General features: G+C 38.1%; 1 protein-coding gene, 1 non-coding gene and 1 pseudogene across 2 annotated transcripts in view; 1 reads left to right on the forward strand and 2 right to left on the reverse strand.

Moving 5' to 3' along the window:
• The window catches only part of ANKRD62 (ankyrin repeat domain 62), a gene marked incomplete at its 5' end in the record, with an annotated part of 34,745 nt that extends 16,496 nt beyond the window's left edge, over window positions 1-18,249 (reverse strand). Inside the window, 7 exon segments of the mRNA NM_001133186.2 lie at window positions 3,704-3,876; window positions 7,921-7,991; window positions 13,933-14,070; window positions 15,418-15,524; window positions 16,110-16,283; window positions 16,435-16,549; window positions 17,872-18,249. Coding sequence (NP_001126658.1) covers window positions 7,946-7,991; window positions 13,933-14,070; window positions 15,418-15,524; window positions 16,110-16,283; window positions 16,435-16,549; window positions 17,872-18,089 — 798 coding nt within the window. The 3' untranslated portion in view covers window positions 3,704-3,876; window positions 7,921-7,945.
• Window positions 8,642-9,242, forward strand: LOC112131636 (succinate dehydrogenase [ubiquinone] cytochrome b small subunit, mitochondrial-like; annotated as a pseudogene).
• On the reverse strand, window positions 12,592-12,697 carry LOC112131637 (U6 spliceosomal RNA). The gene has a single exon (XR_002913636.2). It is a non-coding gene; the product is annotated as a U6 spliceosomal RNA (small nuclear RNA).
• Window positions 18,250-18,794: the final 545 nt, after the last annotated feature.

Genomic DNA, 18,794 nt, shown 5'->3' on the forward strand with positions numbered 1-18,794 from the left:
TTTAAAAATTATACACATATGGCATTTTTATAAGCCAGACCACGGTATAAATGAATAAAGCCATAAAATTATAGAACTAGAAGTCCCCTTGAGCATTTCTAGATTATATAAAAGTGATTATCATTTTGCTCATGCTTATAAAGACCACAGAAAGACTAATGATTTCAAGGACAGTATTTCTTACTTGAGAAAACTCACCCAACTCTGAGACATTTTATACTCATCAAATACACAAAGCAATTAGTCATACTAAAATACTCAATTCTGTTAACAGGAATAAAAAGCGACAATGCAAAAATATCTTATTTTGTAAACTTAATTTTTGTAATTTGTACAATATGAAGTCACTATTGAAAAATATTGTGTGGTGCATACTTTTCAAAGGAAGAGTAATGACATGCATTGAGAGTGCCTCTAAACAGGAAATACACTGCATTGGCAGCACCTTGGTTTTAAGCACACAGGTCAGCAAATTAATAGTGTGTGCCAAATTCAGCCTACTACCTGTTTGTGTTTTTCTTTTTTTTGTAACAGTGAAACCTATTCTTTTACTGAACGACAACAAAACCTATTCATTTATTGAATGACAGTAATTCATTTATCGAGTGACAGAGTGACACCTATTCATTTATTGTCTATGGAAGATGTTGGACTACAACAACACAGACCCTCTGGTCCATAAAGCCTAAAATTGTTACTATCTGGTTCTTTACATAAAAAGTTGGCCAACTCCTGGCTTGGTAGATCAAAGGTCCTTTGATATACTTCAATAACGTTTAGCAATATTGTAAATATTTATATAAAATATGGATCCCCATGTGCAATCCCTTGGCAATATTCAGATTATTATAAAGGTCCAATATTTGAGCACTTTTGCATTGAGAAAAACAATTTTATAACTAACGATTATGTTGGTAACAAAGTGAAGTGCCAAAGTAGCATGTAGCTTCCTTTTCTAACTCAGTAAACACTATAAGCATTAAGATCATACAGTATTGTATTCCGACAAAATTTGCTTAAGAGAACTGGTACTTGCAGAGTGGGGTACTGCTATAAAGATAACCTGAAAATGTGGAAGAGACTGCAACTGGGTAACGTACAGAGGTTAGAACAGTTTTGAGGGCTCAGAAGATGACAGGAAGATGGAAAAGTTGGGAATTTCCTAGCGACTTGCTGAATGGTTTTGACCAAAATGCTGATAGTGATACGGACAATGAGGTCCAGGCTGACATGGTCTCGGATGAAGATGAGGAAGTTATTGATAACTAAAGTAAAGGTCACTCATACTATACTCTAGCAAAGAGACTGGTGGCATTTTGCCCCTGCCCTAGAGATCTGTAGAACTTTAAACTTGAGAGAGATGATTTAAGTATCTGGCAAAAGAGATTTCTAAGCAGAAAAGCATTCAAGATGTAACCTAGCTTATTCTGAAAAGCATTCATGTGGTCACAAAGATGGTTTGGAATTGGAACTTATGTTTAAAGGGAAAGCAACCACAAATGTTTGGAAACTTTGACGCCTGACTATGTGGTAGAAGAGAAAAACCTGTTTTCTGGGGGAGAAATTCAAGCCTCCTGCAGAAACTTTCATAAGTAACAAGGAGCTGAGTATAGCCAAGACAATGGGGAAAATGTCTCCAGGGCACGTCAAAAATCTTCCCAGAAGTCCCTCCCATCACAGGCGCAGAGGCCTTAGAGGAAAAAATGGTTTCTTGAGTTGGGAACAGGGCCCTGCTGCTCTGTGCAGACCTGGGACATGGCACCCTGCATCCCAGCTGGTCCAGCTCCAGCCATGATAAAAAGGGCCAAGGCAGAGCTCAGGCTGTTGCTTCAGAGAGTGAATACTCCATACCTTGGCAGCATCCACGTGGTGTTGGGCCTACAGGTGCACAGAACACAAGAGGTGAGGTTTGGGAACCTTTGCCTAGATTTCAGAGGATGTATGGAAATGCCTACATGTCCAAGCAAAAGTCTGCTGCAGGGGCAGAGCCCTCATGAAGAACCTCTGCTAGGGCAGTGCAAAAGGGAAATGTGGAGTTGGAGCCCCCACAAAGAGTTGCCAATGGGGCACTGCTTTGAAGAGCTGTGAGAAGACAGCGACCATCTTCCAGACCCCAAAAAGCTAGATCCACTGATAGCTCATACTGTGCACCTGGAAAAGCTGCAGGCACTCAACATCAGACCATGAAAGCAGCCACAAGGGCTGAACCCTGCAGAGCCACAGAGGCAGAGCTGCCCAAGGCCATGGGAGCCCACATTTCGCATCAGTGTGCCCTGGATGTGAGGCATGGAGTAAAAGGAGATGATTTAGGAGCTTTAAGATTTAATGACTGCCAAGTAGAGTTTCAGACTTGCATGGGGCCCATGGCACCTTTGTTTTGACTAATTTCTCCCATTTGGAATGGGAACATTTACCCAATGCATGTACCCCCACTGTATCTTAGAACTAACTAATTTTTGATTTCACAGGCTCACATCCTTGTCTCGGATGAGACATTGAACTTGGACTTTTGGGTGAATGCTTGACTGAGTTAAGACGTTGGGGGCACTGTTGGGAAGGCAGTATTGGTTTTGAAATGTGAAAAGGACATGAGATTTGAAAGGGGCCAGGGGTGGAATAATATGGTTTGGTGCTGTGTCCCCACCAAAATCTCATCTCAAATCGTAATCCCTCCCTGTCAGAAGAGAGACCTGGTGGGAGGTGACTTGATCATGGAGGCTGTTTCCCCCATGCTGTTCTTGTGATAGTGAGTGAGTTCTCACAAGAGCTAATGTTTTTAAAGTGTGGTACTTCCTTGCTCTCACTCTCTCCTACTGCCTTGTGAAGAAGGTGCTTGCTTCTCCTTTGCCTTCTGCCATGATTGTATATTTCCTGAGGCTTCCCCAGCCAGGAGGAACTGTGAGTCAATTAAACTTTTATTTATAAATTACCCAGTGTCAGGTAGTGTCTTTATAGCAGTATGAAAATAGATTAATACAAGATGTGTTATCAAACCAAATGCTTTAAAGATACTTTACTGGTGAAATAATCACTACACTATAAATGCAACTTCATTTTTATAAGAGGGTTGCATAGTACATTATTTAATGGGTATGACTATTTCCTTTAATATACTTTTACACAATCTCAAACATTTTGATATGACAATGCTATAATGAAAGTTCTTACCATATATATGTATGCATGCAACAATTTCATATAAAGAAATAACTATATACACACACACATATATATGTTGGCCTATTGCACGTTATATATACGATATACAAGGTATCTTGTATATCATATATATAATAAATATATAATTAATGACCTTAAACTGCTTGTGTGTATGTGTAAACTCATGTTTTCCTGTAGAATCTAGTCCCAGAAGTAAAGCTGTCAGGTTAACGAAATGACATATTTAAAATTTTGATGCATGCTACTGACTACCCTTCAATAAAGATTTACCAATTTCATTTAGCAACAGTGTATGAGAGCATGTCTTTCTTCACATTTGTCTAGTTATTTTTTAAATAAAACATCAATATGATTGGAAAGACTGTATCTCCTTGCTTGTTAATTTGCATTTTATGATTACCAGGCAAGGCAGAATATTCCTCATGAAAGTATAAAATTTGTTAATCGTACATATTAACCTAAATTAGAATTCATTTTATAGTACAATTAACAATGATCTGCTGTTAAATCGCTACAGGATTACCTATCAAACTTGTCATTCTCCTTCCTGGGAAATTGATGACTATCAGGTTTTCTGTTCTTTATTTTGTGAATTAATTCATCAACATCATCATTATAACTGTCACTGTCATCAGCATGTACGTTTCTTGACACTTCCATTTTCTTATTTCTGCATTTCTTCATTTTTTCTTCAACCTTCAATGAAAGTTTCATACTTAGAATAATTGTCATTATTTTATCCAATAGAAAGCACTTTTCTGTGTTCATTCATCACTTGACTCAGTCTGTCATATTAGTCATGACATGATAAAATACCTTGTGCTTACTTTTTCATTATATATAATTATATGTTGTATTATAATTTTTATTGAAATTCATATAAAGTCTGATTTATTTCTGTTTGAGCGAATAAAATTTTCAAAACTTTCAAAATGGGCCCATTCCAAATTTGTGCTTTTATTCCCATTGCTGTCTAATATACATTTTCACCCCCTGGTGCCCTTGTGACGAGCAGAAATAGAGAAATAAAAAGACAAAGCCATCAAATCTGTCCTCTTCTATCTTTACCTCCTGGAGTTTACACTAAAAGGCCAGATTTAGACGATGTGACATTGTGGGGCTTCAAGAATAGAAAGGAAGCTTTCCCGTTTCTGCGGTAAGCTGTCTTTTCCCACTGTCTTTTATTTTACTTTTTCCCGTTGGATCCTAGGATATCGAAAATGTGAAGGTGCTTGCTGAAGTACAAGAACCAAAATTTGACACCACAAAAGAAGCGGAGTGAAACTGCTGAGATGCTACTTTAGAGTTCCGGAAAATGAGATGCTTCCCAAATTTCACATTCAGTAACCATGACATTTTATAGCTGGAGGATATACAGTGTAAGCAATTATCTACTTTGGCCCCATTATCAAAAAAGATTAAATGATTCATCTAAAGTGCCTGGCATTTTCTAGCATTTTATTGCACAAAACCTGATAATACTGTTTCATAATGCTGAATCAGATAAATTACCGATAAATTCATCAAATTAATCAAAAGAATTAAAAGTGTAACTCTGGGAAAGTAACGTAATGCCTCAGAAGGGGCTGAGAGGCCTCATCTACTTTTACTTTTTAAGGTGAACGTCACCAGATTTTTATCTATCTTTAAAACTCGACGTACCGAAATCAGGTTTCTACTTTGGAGTCAAATACTAAATTTTTGGCTGACAATCCATGGTACTGACATAATAAAGTTATACATGCTAAAACTTATGCTCTATTAAACAAAATCACATTAAGATCTGCTTTGACAGAAACATGTGTAAGTTGTGATTAAAAAATAGATGGAGATATCTATATACATTTGTTTTCAAACATACTTAAGGTTGTCATGATGAAATTATAAGCCTTAACATTGAGTTAAATGGATCAACTTGCACACCTGAAAGCATAACATACAGCTTCCTTTGCCCATGAATATTTGTTTCAACTCTCAAGGACAGATACATTTTTATAGCACTTCTCAGTCATTGCTTCTTTCCCATTGATTTCCCACTTTAAGTAAGTGCAATTCATCTTTAAGTCAATAGGGAAAAATTAAACCCTAGAGCTTATTAAATTTTTAAGCAATTTCCTATAGGCTAACCCTAGTTTACAAGTGTCTATATCCATGATAAAGGAATAGATTAGTTTTTTCCCAGTCCCTATTGCCACTTGTAAAATGGACAGACAGACTTGGGTTGATTAAGTAATGAAGATTATAGAATGTTTTCCTGAACTCCTATCATTTAAATTGAGAAATAATCTATTTCTACACACAATTATGTATATAGATGACCCGATTTTATATAAGTGCTTTTCATAAGTAAAAAAATTAGAATGCACCAAATACTTGGTCAAGAGAAAAAAAGCAAGTAGCAGCAAGTGACCCTATAAATCTTTCTGAACTTTTCTTTTTTCTTTCTAAGAAGAGCTGTGAGAAGAGAGCAACCATCTTCCAGACCCCAAAAAGGTAGATCCACCGACAGCTCATACTGTGCACCTGGAAAAGCTGCAGGCACTCAACATCAGACCATGAAAGCAGCCACAAGGGCTGGAACTCTAGTTGTAATATGCGTGCCTCATTCTTAAGTCTTTGTATATTGTGCTGTAGCTATTCTTCTAGATGTACTTGTGATGCTCTGTCACTGTGTGGTGGAGAAGAATGAACATTTTCTAATCCAAGTTCTATTCTTTTATAGTTATTTGTACTGTAATTACGATATAATGGTTTCTGGAACAAGTCCTGTATTGGTTTTGTATTCTTATTAAGTGTCTGTAACAACAGAAACACTATGGTTTTTTTTTCTCACATACTTAATTTCTCTGGAGCAGGTAAGCCACAAATCTAAAAGGTTTGTTGGATCACTAAACTGAGGCACACTTCTGATGTCCAATTTGCAATTAATGTTATGTTGGTGATTTTTTCATCATGTACCTATAACACTCTTGGTCTTCTTTTATTTCAACGGTAACTACTTCTGAGTTCCTTGCTTTTGTACTTTTTGTGTCATTATAAAATTCTCCTGGTCTATGTTAAAAGCATGTTCTGTGTCTGGTTTGTTACTATTTTCACAGTATACTTTATTTTCATTTAAATAAAAATCAGAAGATGACTGGCAAGCAAATTCTGGAAACCAAGAGTATAAATGAGATCAAAAGACATTTATGAGGCTGCACTATTTTTAAACAGGAAATATTAGGAATACATATTAGATGACCACTCCAGATACAACTTTTCCTGACAATCAGGTGCATTATTTGTCAAATTTGAGGGCATTTTCTTTGAGTTTGCTATTCCTGTAGAGTTATCATGGAGTGGCTCTTCCTAAAAACAAGGCAGCAGTTTTGTATTCTTCACAAATTTCACCCTAATTCTGCTTTAATTCAATTTTGATGAGTTTTAAAGTTTTTTTCCACCTGATTTGTCTTGTTTGATCCACATTTTCCTCATACTTTTGCACATAAGGGAATCTTGTATATACAGATATATGCTATTACAATACTTGTTCATTTCTGTTTGTTGAGACATTTTTTGCAGATGTGAAAGTGGTAGATTATGAGTTTTGTTTGTCAGATGTCTTTTCTGTCAGGGTATATGTTTTAAGGATAACTTTGTCTTTAAATAATGAAGTATGAAAAAATGAAAATTTAACTGTTATATTTCTTAATCTATGTTTACCTAATCCCAAATTACTGTCTTGTAACCAAAAAGTGAAAAATAGTTTGCATAAGCCTAAAATATAAGAAAAACAGAAACTATCAAACTTTACTTTGACAGTGTTTGGAGTAACATTAATTCATTGTGTGATAGATTTACCGAAAATGAAAATAAGAGATTTTTAGTAGTACAAAGCCATCTTCACTTAGCAAGATTTTACCTCACTGCACTGGAAATAATGATACCCAATAGTGCACATTTGAGTGTTTTTTCCAAAGATTACTAACTGGTGAGTAGGCAAACTTTAAATTATTAGGAGTCAAAATCAACACCAATCAAAAGAAAAGCAAATTCTTACATTTTAATTCAAATTATATACCGTAATATGATAGTGTTATATAGCTATATAAACTAGAGGCTTAAATCAAGTTCTAATAAATTTTCAGGTCCACAAATGACAGTTGATTTTAAAAATTTAACAATATTTGCAGATTTCCTATGATGAAATAAATTGGGAACATTTTTGCTCGAACCCAAACACCAAAAGTGCCATTTTGCAAGGTCTGATTCTCTTGATAGGTAGAGTTGGGTTGATTTTATGACCCCATTCTGCCCTGAACATAGATATTGAAATTAGTAAGAGATCACAATGGAGAATACGTTTTTAATATTGGTATTAGTCACCAGTAATATAAAACTGCAAATTTTGGACCACTGGCAATGATTACTTCTTTAACAAGAATCCAACTCAGCATAATTTTTATTGCTTAAAATTATAATTCAATATTTGATATTACCTTCTTTATTATATTAGGTTATAAAAATGGAACAGCAAACAATACTCAGGAACTTTTTGCCTCAGTTCCGAGGTTAATATTAGCTGTAAATCACTGTAGATTCTTAGAACGCTTTAAGTTTTATAAACAGTTAAAATGTTATTAAAATTAACTATTAAATTATATTCAATTGATTCTAAAAGGCTAGTCCAAAAGTAATTTCATTTGGATTATGCTACATTACCAAAGAAAACCAGAAATTTGAAATTAAATTTTTACATACCTGGGGCTGGCTACTTTCACATCCTTCAAGCCTTTCTTGCTCTCCCTCTGATGTCATTTCTAAGTCTTGTTCTGCTCACAAATCCATATATTTAGTTAAAATGAACTACTTAGAATAATTAGATAAAAACTTTAGTCTTTATAAAAATAGAAAATAACATACATTTTTCTTCTATAAATTGAGAATTTTAATGAAGCTTAATCTTTAGCAATATATCTACTTCTTAAGAATTACTTCTAGTTCTCCAAAACTTCAACAAACTACTTGGCAAGACACAAAATGTCACCAGATTCAAGCCATAGACCAACATCTCAAAGATTCACTCACAAATGAATCCACCCAATATAAATGAACAAAACCATCAGAAAAACAAAATTTGAAAATCCAGTATTAACAGATAAACTAACACTATATATTGTTCTTTGCTTCCTAATATTACCTTTATAATAACACACTAAATCTGCTTCTCATTATGAGTAACTTCCAATATGACTGTTACTGCTTATACCTTCATCCATATACACCCTGTTCATTATATCTGAAATGTTTTCCTCTACTATTCTGACAAATTTCATTTTTCAACAGCTGTGTAAACTCTTCTTTGATTCTGGCTCTTTCAGCCCAGATAAACAGTTTTATACAATACAGGTTTCATAAAACATGCAGTTAAGGTTTCAAAAGTGAGTTTATGTTTTGACTGACTATAACTAATATAGAAAGTGGGGGTTGGTGGATGTCCTTGAGTTTTCAGGAATGAGATGGCGGTTCTCTGGAGACTGAGTACCCTTTGCGGTGCCCAAGGAGGCCAAACTCTGTTGCTGCGAACCCCAGTGGTCAGACCTGCTCATATCTCAGCATTACTTCAGAACCGACCTACCCCAGAATGGTGTGGAGTGCAGTACATTGGCTTGTCACCGAGCCACCATTCTGGTTCCCAGGTTGCGTCTCTCCACTGGACTAGTGAGAGGGTTGTCAGTGTTTTGCTCCTGGGCCTGCTTCCAGCTGCTTATTTGAATCCTTGGCTCTGTGATGGACTCTACTCCTGGCTGCAACCCTCACTCTTCATAGTTACTGGGGCCTTGAACAAGTTGTTACTATGTTCATGCGGATGACTTGCAGAAAGCTCCCAAGGCAGAGCTTCTGGCACTTTCAGCTTTAACCTTTGCTGGGCTTTGCTATTTCAACTATCACGATGTGGGCATCTGCAAAGCTGTTGCCATGCTGTGGAAGCTCTGACCTTTCTGACTTAATACTTTGAAGAACTGATGTATGCCTCTTTGCCTCTGCTTTGTCATGCCATTCAACTCACAATAAGGAAGAAATAACAGGGTAAATCCATTGGTGGACAGCCTTCTTCTCTTAATCACAAGATTGTTTTCCAAATTTAATATTTGAGGAAAAGGTTTGAGAGGAATTATGACTAAGAAATCTTGACACTGAGTTTTGCATTGCGGTGAGTTAATGGGGTTGCCTCGCAGCTTCTCATTAAGAGTCACAGTATAACTAAACATGATACGAGCTTTTGCCTTTTATCAATCTCTTAAAGAGAATTCAGCTTTATTACTATTAATATATGATCAAACTTCTGTTTTTGCCCTGGGAATAATGGACAAAGGGAAATACTGTTAATTCATGAATAAAAACGTTGCAGAGTGTTCAGTTTTTGAAACCTTCCCTCTCTATTCAGTAGATACCACCAACTGATGGTTACATATACTAGGGAAATTTTAAAATTAGGAAATGCTGATATCTCACACTATGAATTTCTAAATCTTAGGAAGAAAAGCTTGGAGTGCTTCTGAATACATAGAAGTTCCATTTAACGGCAAGGTTCCCCTGTAGACATATCATCAACATATTACAAATTCTAAACTGAGACTCAATTCTCAAAAGTGTTTTACTTGTTCTGAAACAATCTGTCCATGAATATGAAACTGTAAGTAATACATTGTTATTTTCCCACTATGGGAATCTCTAATGTGAAAATGTATTCTATGAATTGTTTTTAAATAAAATGTTGTATAATTTTAAAAAAAAAGAAAAGTACACATATTCCAAAATGAACCTAACGGCTTGCAAAAAAAAAGTGTTTTTCAGTAAGAATAGCAAATCATGATCCTGAGGGGATAAATGTCAAAGCTTATGGGAGAGTGCTGTGGCATATCTTTAATGCAACACATCATACTTAAATATACCATTATCCTACATGTATTTTTAAGTTGTGGGGCTATGTGGCAGAGCATGTGTCCTACCTCGAAGAGGCAGCCCCTGGTCTGTTCTGGTAATGGTTGCTGTACTTTTACTACAATGTGCTGAGCCTAGAGTTGGGCTATTCGATTATTTTTATAATAATCTTTTAGCTAATGGTAACAGAGTGTCTTCTAACAAAATTGATGTTATCATGACAATTAACTAGCAGATAGAACAAATCTCACCCTAACGAAGTAAATATATCTCATTTTATTTCCACTTGGGGGGAATTAAGTCAATACTAGTGAGACATTCTTGGTATGAGAATATGTAACATGGCCTGTGCTTCTCAATAAGGAATTTGTTTTCTGACTTCTCTACACAGTAGGTATCTTTAAAAAATAACATCCTGTTAGTATTGGTACAGTTCTTATTGATGTTTATTCATGGTACCAGAAAGGTCTCATTGAAATTCTTATTTTAAAGACAGTTACTTTTTGAGTGACACAAATCACTATGTCAGAGTTGATCTCTCAACAACACAGGTTTGAACTGCAAGGGTCCATTATCTGCAGACTTTCTTCTGCCTTTGCCACCTGAGATGGCAAGATCAATCTCCCTCTACCTCCTCCTCAGCCTAGTCAACTTGAAGACTCTGAGGATGAAGAGCTTTATGATGATCCACTTTCCACTGAATAAAAATATATTTTCTTCATTGAGTTTCTTTGTAAGTTTCTTTTCCTCTAGCTTACTTTATTGTAGTAACAATACAGTATATAATACATATAATATGTCTTAATTAACTGTATAATCAATAAGGTTTCTAGTCAACAGTAAGCCATGAGTAGTTAAGTTTTAGGGGGGAGTCCAAAGTTATACACAGATTTCAAACTGAATGGGGGACTGGTACCCCTAAATCCCACACTGCTCAAGGCTCAGCTGTAATATGTATTTACTAAATGCAAAGCATTTACTTTATAAATTAAAATATCCAATTTTATAACAAGTCCAATTCATCATATGGTGACTATAAAGAAAACATACCACATACTAACTTAATGTTTTTTCTTATTTACACAAAAATATCATCTAGAATTTCAGAAACTACGATAATGAATTTTTTTCAGATAATACTGCTTGAGATTATAAATTGCCTACAAGTAACTTTTTAAATAATTCTGAAATCTAGATTACTAAGAAAGTAATTAAAAAATATACATTCAATTTACAGTGGCTTTTTTAAACTGCTGTTTTGTGATCAAAACTTCCTTCCTCTTACTTTTTTATCTATGACAGGACCATCGAGAGGAATTCACTATCAGAAGTCATACCTGGATCACTATTTTGAAGACTTTTACGTCTCTTGTTTGCTTTATATTCAGAAATTAGTCCACGAATGCTATGTATCAAAATGCAGTAAATACAATTACTATTTTAATACTGATAAGAAAAACTTTACCAAATACATTAAATTCTTAAGAGTGTATCAAACAATATCAGAACTTTAATTACACACTTTTAGTTTGTAAGCTCTACAAAACTCTTATTAAGCTTCTAATTAAAGAAAAAAAGTATTTATGAAGTGAGGACAGTATAACTCAGTAAATTAACTCATGTAAAGTTGACATAATGGAAAATGATCTGACTCATAATAGGACCAACGGGTATTTGTTCTTGATCAAGTCGCTTCTCTTAGGCTCAATGTCTTCTTCTAAAGAATGAAGGTTTTACTACCTTATTCACTAGGTTATTATAAACGTTTAATGAAACCACATTTTAATGTGCTAAGAGAAGATAGTAGAGCAATGGAATAATTTGTTCTTGAACTTTTTTGCTGAAATTATTTTGGAATCCCAAATGAAACCCAATGTGTATTTTCCCATATGTTCTAATATTAAAATGTTATGATCTTTTGAAAATGTTAAGTCCTAATTTTGCTTGTTACTTGTTCTATTATTTGTAGCTTATGATTCAGGACATCTCAACTATTTCACAGTTTGTAACTAAATTGATAAATAGATTGTCTCATTAAAATAGATAACATGATTATCCATTGTTACTTATGTCATCAATCACACCAAAGGAAGAAAGCTAACAGACGTCAAGACCTGGCTTGGACTACTACTATTTTTCCTCTATAGACTCTAACTCGGAACCAGTAGATCTTTGTTAGAATGATGCTTCCCCTCCACAGTCATCTCCTACTGACATGGAAGACAAAAACCCTCATATTTTTGAAGTGTCATGAAGGAGACGTAAGTGGTTATTTTCTCATTTCTGAGATATATACTAACAATATATTTGCACACAACACACCACGAGTTACTCAGCTCCATTCTCATTTCATAGATTACCTTACCCCAACGTTTTTGTAATGAAAATGTGTAATTTCATTATTGGCTAGCACCTGTTTTGCTTTGACTCACACTGTTTTCTGGGAACTTGTCAGCAAACTAGTCAAATGGCCTTCTTCTAACTGTGTAAAATATGGACTGCTTCACAGATTAGTGTGTCAAGCTTATGCAGGGGCCATGCTAATTTTCTCTGTATTGGTCCAACTTTAGCATATGTGCCGTGAAGCAAGCACAAAGCCCTACTTTTATAAATGATGCTGATCAGTCATGGATGAAGCTTGGCTCTGTTCACTCCAACTCACCTACTTAAGACTGAGATAATTCTGACTAACGTCTTCCTATGAGGTAATATTTGAAGATATTTTAAAAACTTCAGGTAGAGAAGCAAGTGGGCTGGGAGATTTTTATTATTATAGAAAACAGATCACTCGAGGGGCCAACCACAAGTTGGTGCCCACTGCGGATAACATGGGACCTTCCTCTATCTAATAAAAGCTGCTACATAAGATACAAATGGGCCTGGGGTAAAAATCTGGTAACAAAGAAGAAAAAACTTTGGTATCTTCCTGCAACACTATCTGAACGTCTCTAACAGCTTAGAACTATCCCAACTAGTATTTGCTAGAGAGAAGACAAACAAGGGACTCACAGAATAACTTACCACGAAGGTCTAGGATTCCAGGCTAAGATGTGGGCTCCACATGAGGTTTTGAGTATAGGGGGAAGGGTCAATTTGCTCACTATGTGTGTGGGTAAAGCTAGGATGTCCAGCAGCCAGAGCAGGGTACTAGTGCTCTGGAAACAACGGCTGGGCATATAAGCATATTTAGGTGAACTGTAAGTTGTGACTTGGAAGCCCATGTATAGATTACTATAAAGACTGAGGATCTGAATCAGAAGGGGCATCCTGGTGGCAAAGGTCAATCTTTACCAGACTGCAGGAGCAGTTTCAATGGCAAAAAGCAGTAACAGATTCCATAGACAGAACAGAATAATTAGAATGCCCTTTCCTCCCGCCACCGCCCCCGACTGACTTGTAAAACATGATTGTCTTCTTCAGACTTAGGGAACCTCTTAGGTTCTTGAAAAATTCAAGGTGGAGGGTATAGGAGATAGCTCCCAGGAGATAGTCCAACATTTTCTGATACACTGGACATTTCAAGACTCATAAGTAATTATAAAAATCATTTTATCCCATGCGTACGGGTTATACTTGGAATGAAATGGAAAACATTAGGATCCCTAAGCATAAAAGTCTGAAGAGTCTTGAGTTAAAGAGTCCTAGACTCATTGCTACTTCTAACTTGTCTAGTCTTATGCTTGATTTCTGGCTGATGAAGTGGACTAACTCACTGCCACTCCAAAACTACCTGAACCAAACTATGAAATCTCACGCGATGTATAAGATGCAATGGTTACAATTACTTTAAATCTCAATGTAGTGTTCACTAGCCTTTTAAACACTTACGCTTGAAACTTAGAAGCAGCAGCGTAGTCTTCTGCAGTCCATCCAGATATATCTTGGCAAAAGACGTCAATATTGTGCTGAAGAAGCTGGTAGACTACACTTGTTGATCCGTTACGAGCAGCAAGTATGAGGGCTGTTCTAAAATAAGAGAGATAATTTCATGCTTAAGAACTTTAGCAAAGTTATGTTAAAAGCTAAATTTATAAACTTTACCAATTTAATATGCCTGTCCATGTAGAATTAACCAATTATATGTACTAATAAACACAAACATCTTGGGTGCTCAAGGGTTCATCTTTGTAAATTGCCACCAAAGCCAAACAGAAGGAACAACAAGGAAGCCTCTTGTCCCACTGGGAAATGACACAGCAGAAGTTGCTAAAATAAAGTCCTTTGATGGGCAGAATACTATGCTCAGGTCACTTATCTAAAGTAGCTAAAAATTTAAGTGAAAAATTATCCATTTCTTCCCTAGTCTGATATAATATATTGTAATTCAAAATGAGCATGGGGTCAATAACAGCTATCTGCAGATTTAAAACAATAATAATAATGCTAATAATAACCACAGTAGTTTCAGTTAATAATGCTGATAATCATATGCGAGGCACTGGATTAAATGCCATATATACATATATTACTTACACACAACCAGCCTTGAAGGATATATTATTATCCTCTTTTTTCATAAAAGAAAACATAGCTGGTGATAAGTAATGTTCTCAAGGTCACACATCTAGCAAGCAGAAAAGCTAAGAATTAAACCCAGTCTTGTGTGAATCTACAGCCTATCTCTTTTTTCTCATTGTCACCCATGGCTTGTAGTCATTAAAAGAAAAGTTTACCCAGTTGAAGCTATCCTTTTTCCCTCTGCCCATACTAATTAAAAATAACATCAAAATACACTAGAAGTAAAAAGAAGAAAAAACCCAATGAACCCACAGTATCTGGCAATAGCAATTAATAGTCACTTAGGAATAACCTAACATTAATATTCTTGAAAGAAAGCAACCTGAAGCAGAGTCATCCGAAAGACAAAATGATTTTCAACTCTAATTTATCTTTAACATAGTATTTTTAAAGGAAAAGCATGTAAGAAGCAGAGATTGAAACTACTATAAAAGAGTTAAGCAATTTCAATATTGAGTCACAAAGTAAACTAAAAGTTGAAGTCTACACTTTTAAAACAAGTAAAACCAATATGAAATCCCTTTAGTTAATATAAGACCATATGACTCAAAGTATCACCTCATCCATCAACAAACATCAGTCAATATAATAAGAGAAGACAAATCCTGCAATACACTATTTTTTATGTTGCCCAGTCCAAATAATTGTTTTTCTACCTGATGACTTGTGTTGGTATTTCTCTCTATCCCAATAATAATAAGTTAATCTTATCAATTTAATATTTCTGACAAGTGACTGTTACCACTCTAGAACACGACTCAGGTTTAAAAATGAACAAAAAAAGAACTATTGTACCTTCCAAAATTATCTATTGCAGTTAAATCTGGTTTTTTCTTCAACAAAAATGCCACCATTTCCTCTTTTTTCCTATTTACAGCGAGTAAAAGTGATGTATGTCCACCCTGCAAAACAGCAAAAACAATTTATAATTCACAAAATTACACACTTCCCAACTGAACTGAAAACCTTATATTAAGATCCTATAAACTTAAACATGAAGCAGAAAGTAAATAAAAAGCAATCCCTTCCTTCTCACTCCACTGTACTTGCCCACATGCTGCTCCTTCCCTTTCAGATAACCCTCGTGGGGTGTCTGGAACGCACAGTAGCAGACTGGAGCACATATGCCTCACATAAAGGGATAACCGCTGCACAGCATACTCAACAGTGATATGAGCTCAAGGGAATCCAGATGTGATCCTTTAAGAGAAGCCTGAAATCTAGACATGTGTATGAGTTTCCTAAATTTTACATGTTGGCACAACTTATGGAGGTAAACTAAACTAAATCTATGGGACACATTTAGACTACAGACCTCGTGTTTTCATATTTGTTATGAATGTGTTTTTAAATAGTTGTATGTAAAGCAAATATTTGCATGTAATATATTTCCTTCTAGTTTCAGATGTTTTACTAAAAAAAATCATATGTCAACGGTAAAACAAATATACTTGAAATACTTTGAAAAGAACATTGGTTGATCATACCTGGCTTCTTGCTTCAATATCTGCACCATATGCAAGCAGTTTTCCTGCCATTGATATATTCTCATTATCAATGGCATAGTGCAGAGCCGTGTTGCCATACATATCTCTAACATTTGGGTCGGCGCCATGTTCCAGCAGGATGGATGCACAAACTGCTTCTTGACATTGTACAGCCTGTCAGTATTAGACCAAGAAATAGACTGTAAATTCTAGGAAATCTTCCACAGGATTCACCAACTAGTTATATTTCAGTGAGGTGAATTAATTTTATTCTGTGAATTTAAATTAAATCCATCCCATGCTGAAAGAGTTGGCTACCATATACCTTGATCAGAGCTGTCCTGTTTTCACTGTCAGTGAGGTTAAGCCGGCATTTTCTGGCCACCAAGTCAGCTACCACTCCCGGACGGCCATGGGCACACGCCAAATGTAGAGCAGTCCTATGAGAATGAGAGGTCGTTTTCGGCAATTGTAGTGCACAGTCCCAAAACATACAACGACACATGTAATTGTAAACATCAAATAGTATGTTATCCCTCTGCCTTCAGAACAAATAGTTACTTTTCTTGTGAAAAAAGGCAAGGTTTCCACATCCCAGGTGCTGCTGAGCCTGCCAGGGTAGAAAGCCCAGTGCCCTTGGTGACAACACTCACCCCACCCCCACCCCCACCCTTGCATCGTACCCACATCCTACCCAACTCTATCCCCCACCAGTTCCCTCACTCCATCCAACCCCCACCCCATCCAACCCTCACTCCACTCGACTCCCCACCACAGTCCCTCACCCAACTCTACCCCCCACGACAGTCCCCCATCCCACCCACCCCCACACCAGTCCTGCACTCCATCCAATCCCCACCCAACTCCACTTCCCACCAGTCCCCCAACCAACTCTACCCCCACCACAGTCCCCCCAACATCCAATGCCCCCAGCCATTCCCAACCACAGTCCCCCACCCCATCCCACCCCCCACCAGTCCTCCACCCCATCCAACCCCCACCCAACTCCACTTCCTAACAGTCCCCCACTGAACTCTACCCCCACCACAGTCCCCCACCCCATCCCACCCCCCACCAGTCCTCCACCCCATCCAACCCTCACTCCACTCCCCACCACAGTCCCCCACCCCATCCCACCCCCCACCAGTCCTCCACCCCATCCAACCCCCACCCAACTCCACTTCCTAACACAGTCCCCCACCCCATCCCACTCCCACCAGTCCTCCACCCAACTCTACCCCCACCACAGTCCCCCCAACATCCAACGCCCCCAGCCACTCCCCACCACAGTCCCCCACCCCACCCACCCCCACACCAGTCCTGCACTCCATCCAACCCCCACCCAACTCCACTTCCCACCAGTCCCCCACTCAACTCTACCCCCACCACAGTCCCCCACCCCACCCCACTCCTTACCAGTCCTCCACCCCATCCAACCCTCACTCCACTCCCCACCACAGTCCCTCACCCAACTCTACCCCCAACCACAGTCCCCCACCCCACCCCCACACCAGTCCTCCACCCCATCCAACCCCCACCCAACTCCACTTCCCACCAACACCCCCACCCAACTCTACCCCCACCACAGTCCCCCATCACATCCAACAACCCCTGCCCCAGCTAGTCCCCACCAGTCCCCCACCCCACCCATGCCTTCACCCCGCACTGTATCTCCCCCACCCCGAAACCAGGAACAGGGGCTTCTCCCATATCCCCAGGCCTCCTTCCGCAGCCCCCAGCCCCGGCTTCCTGTTCCCCTTACCTGTTCTTCTTGTCCCTGTCATTCACGTCATTCAGCCCGAGCAAGATGCTCTCCAGCAGCTTGTTCACATCACCGGCGATGGCAGCTTTGTGGATCATGCCCAGATCCTTCTGCCGGACTCGGTACCCGGAATTTGAGAAGCCATCCTTGTCACGATTCTTCCTCCAGGTAGCCATGCGTCTCCTACAGGCCGCCAGGAACGACCCCCTGACCCCCATCCTGAAGCCACAGATCTTCTCCCAGGCTGAGGAACCGGCTTCAAGACACCTCAGCTCCCACTCGCTTTCTGCCGCTCTGGAGCACAGCACCAGCACGTAACCAGGTCCAGCCGCAACCTCCGTCAGAGACACTCCAGTCTCCAGCCGCCCGGAGGAGCACCTAGCCCAGCAGAGCCTTTAGGCAACAGCGCGCATGCGCACCTCAGCCGGCCCACGAGGCCATCCGCGGAGAAGAGCGCCACCTGCTGGCGGAACCCCCAACCCGAACCGTTAGGAACCAGGGCGCATGCACACCTCAGCCGGCCCACGAGGCCATCCGCGGAGACTCCCGCGGGCTCCACCTGCTGGCGGCACCCCCGACCCGAACCGTTAGGCACCAGGGCACATGCGCACTTCAGCCGGTCCATTTTATGTATAAAATGCTGATATGCGACAAATATTTCTTACTTCCTATGTTTTCAGTAAAACTTTAACATTAGTAACAACTTAAAATTTTAACATATAATTCTGTATATAAAATGTGCCAAATATGTAATTTTTTATATATTTTGTTTATATAAATATATATGATGTGTTTTAATGAGACAAAATAAAGAAAGCACACAAATGTGTCCTTGTGTCCTTTATCAAGAGAAAACCTTTCTCTAACCAGAAGTTTTTTTTTTTTCTGGTAATAGAGTACCTTTGTAGTTATCTTTGCCGCAA

Source organism: Pongo abelii, chromosome 17 (assembly GCF_028885655.2).
Source record: "Pongo abelii isolate AG06213 chromosome 17, NHGRI_mPonAbe1-v2.0_pri, whole genome shotgun sequence".
Taxonomy (NCBI): domain Eukaryota; kingdom Metazoa; phylum Chordata; class Mammalia; order Primates; family Hominidae; genus Pongo; species Pongo abelii.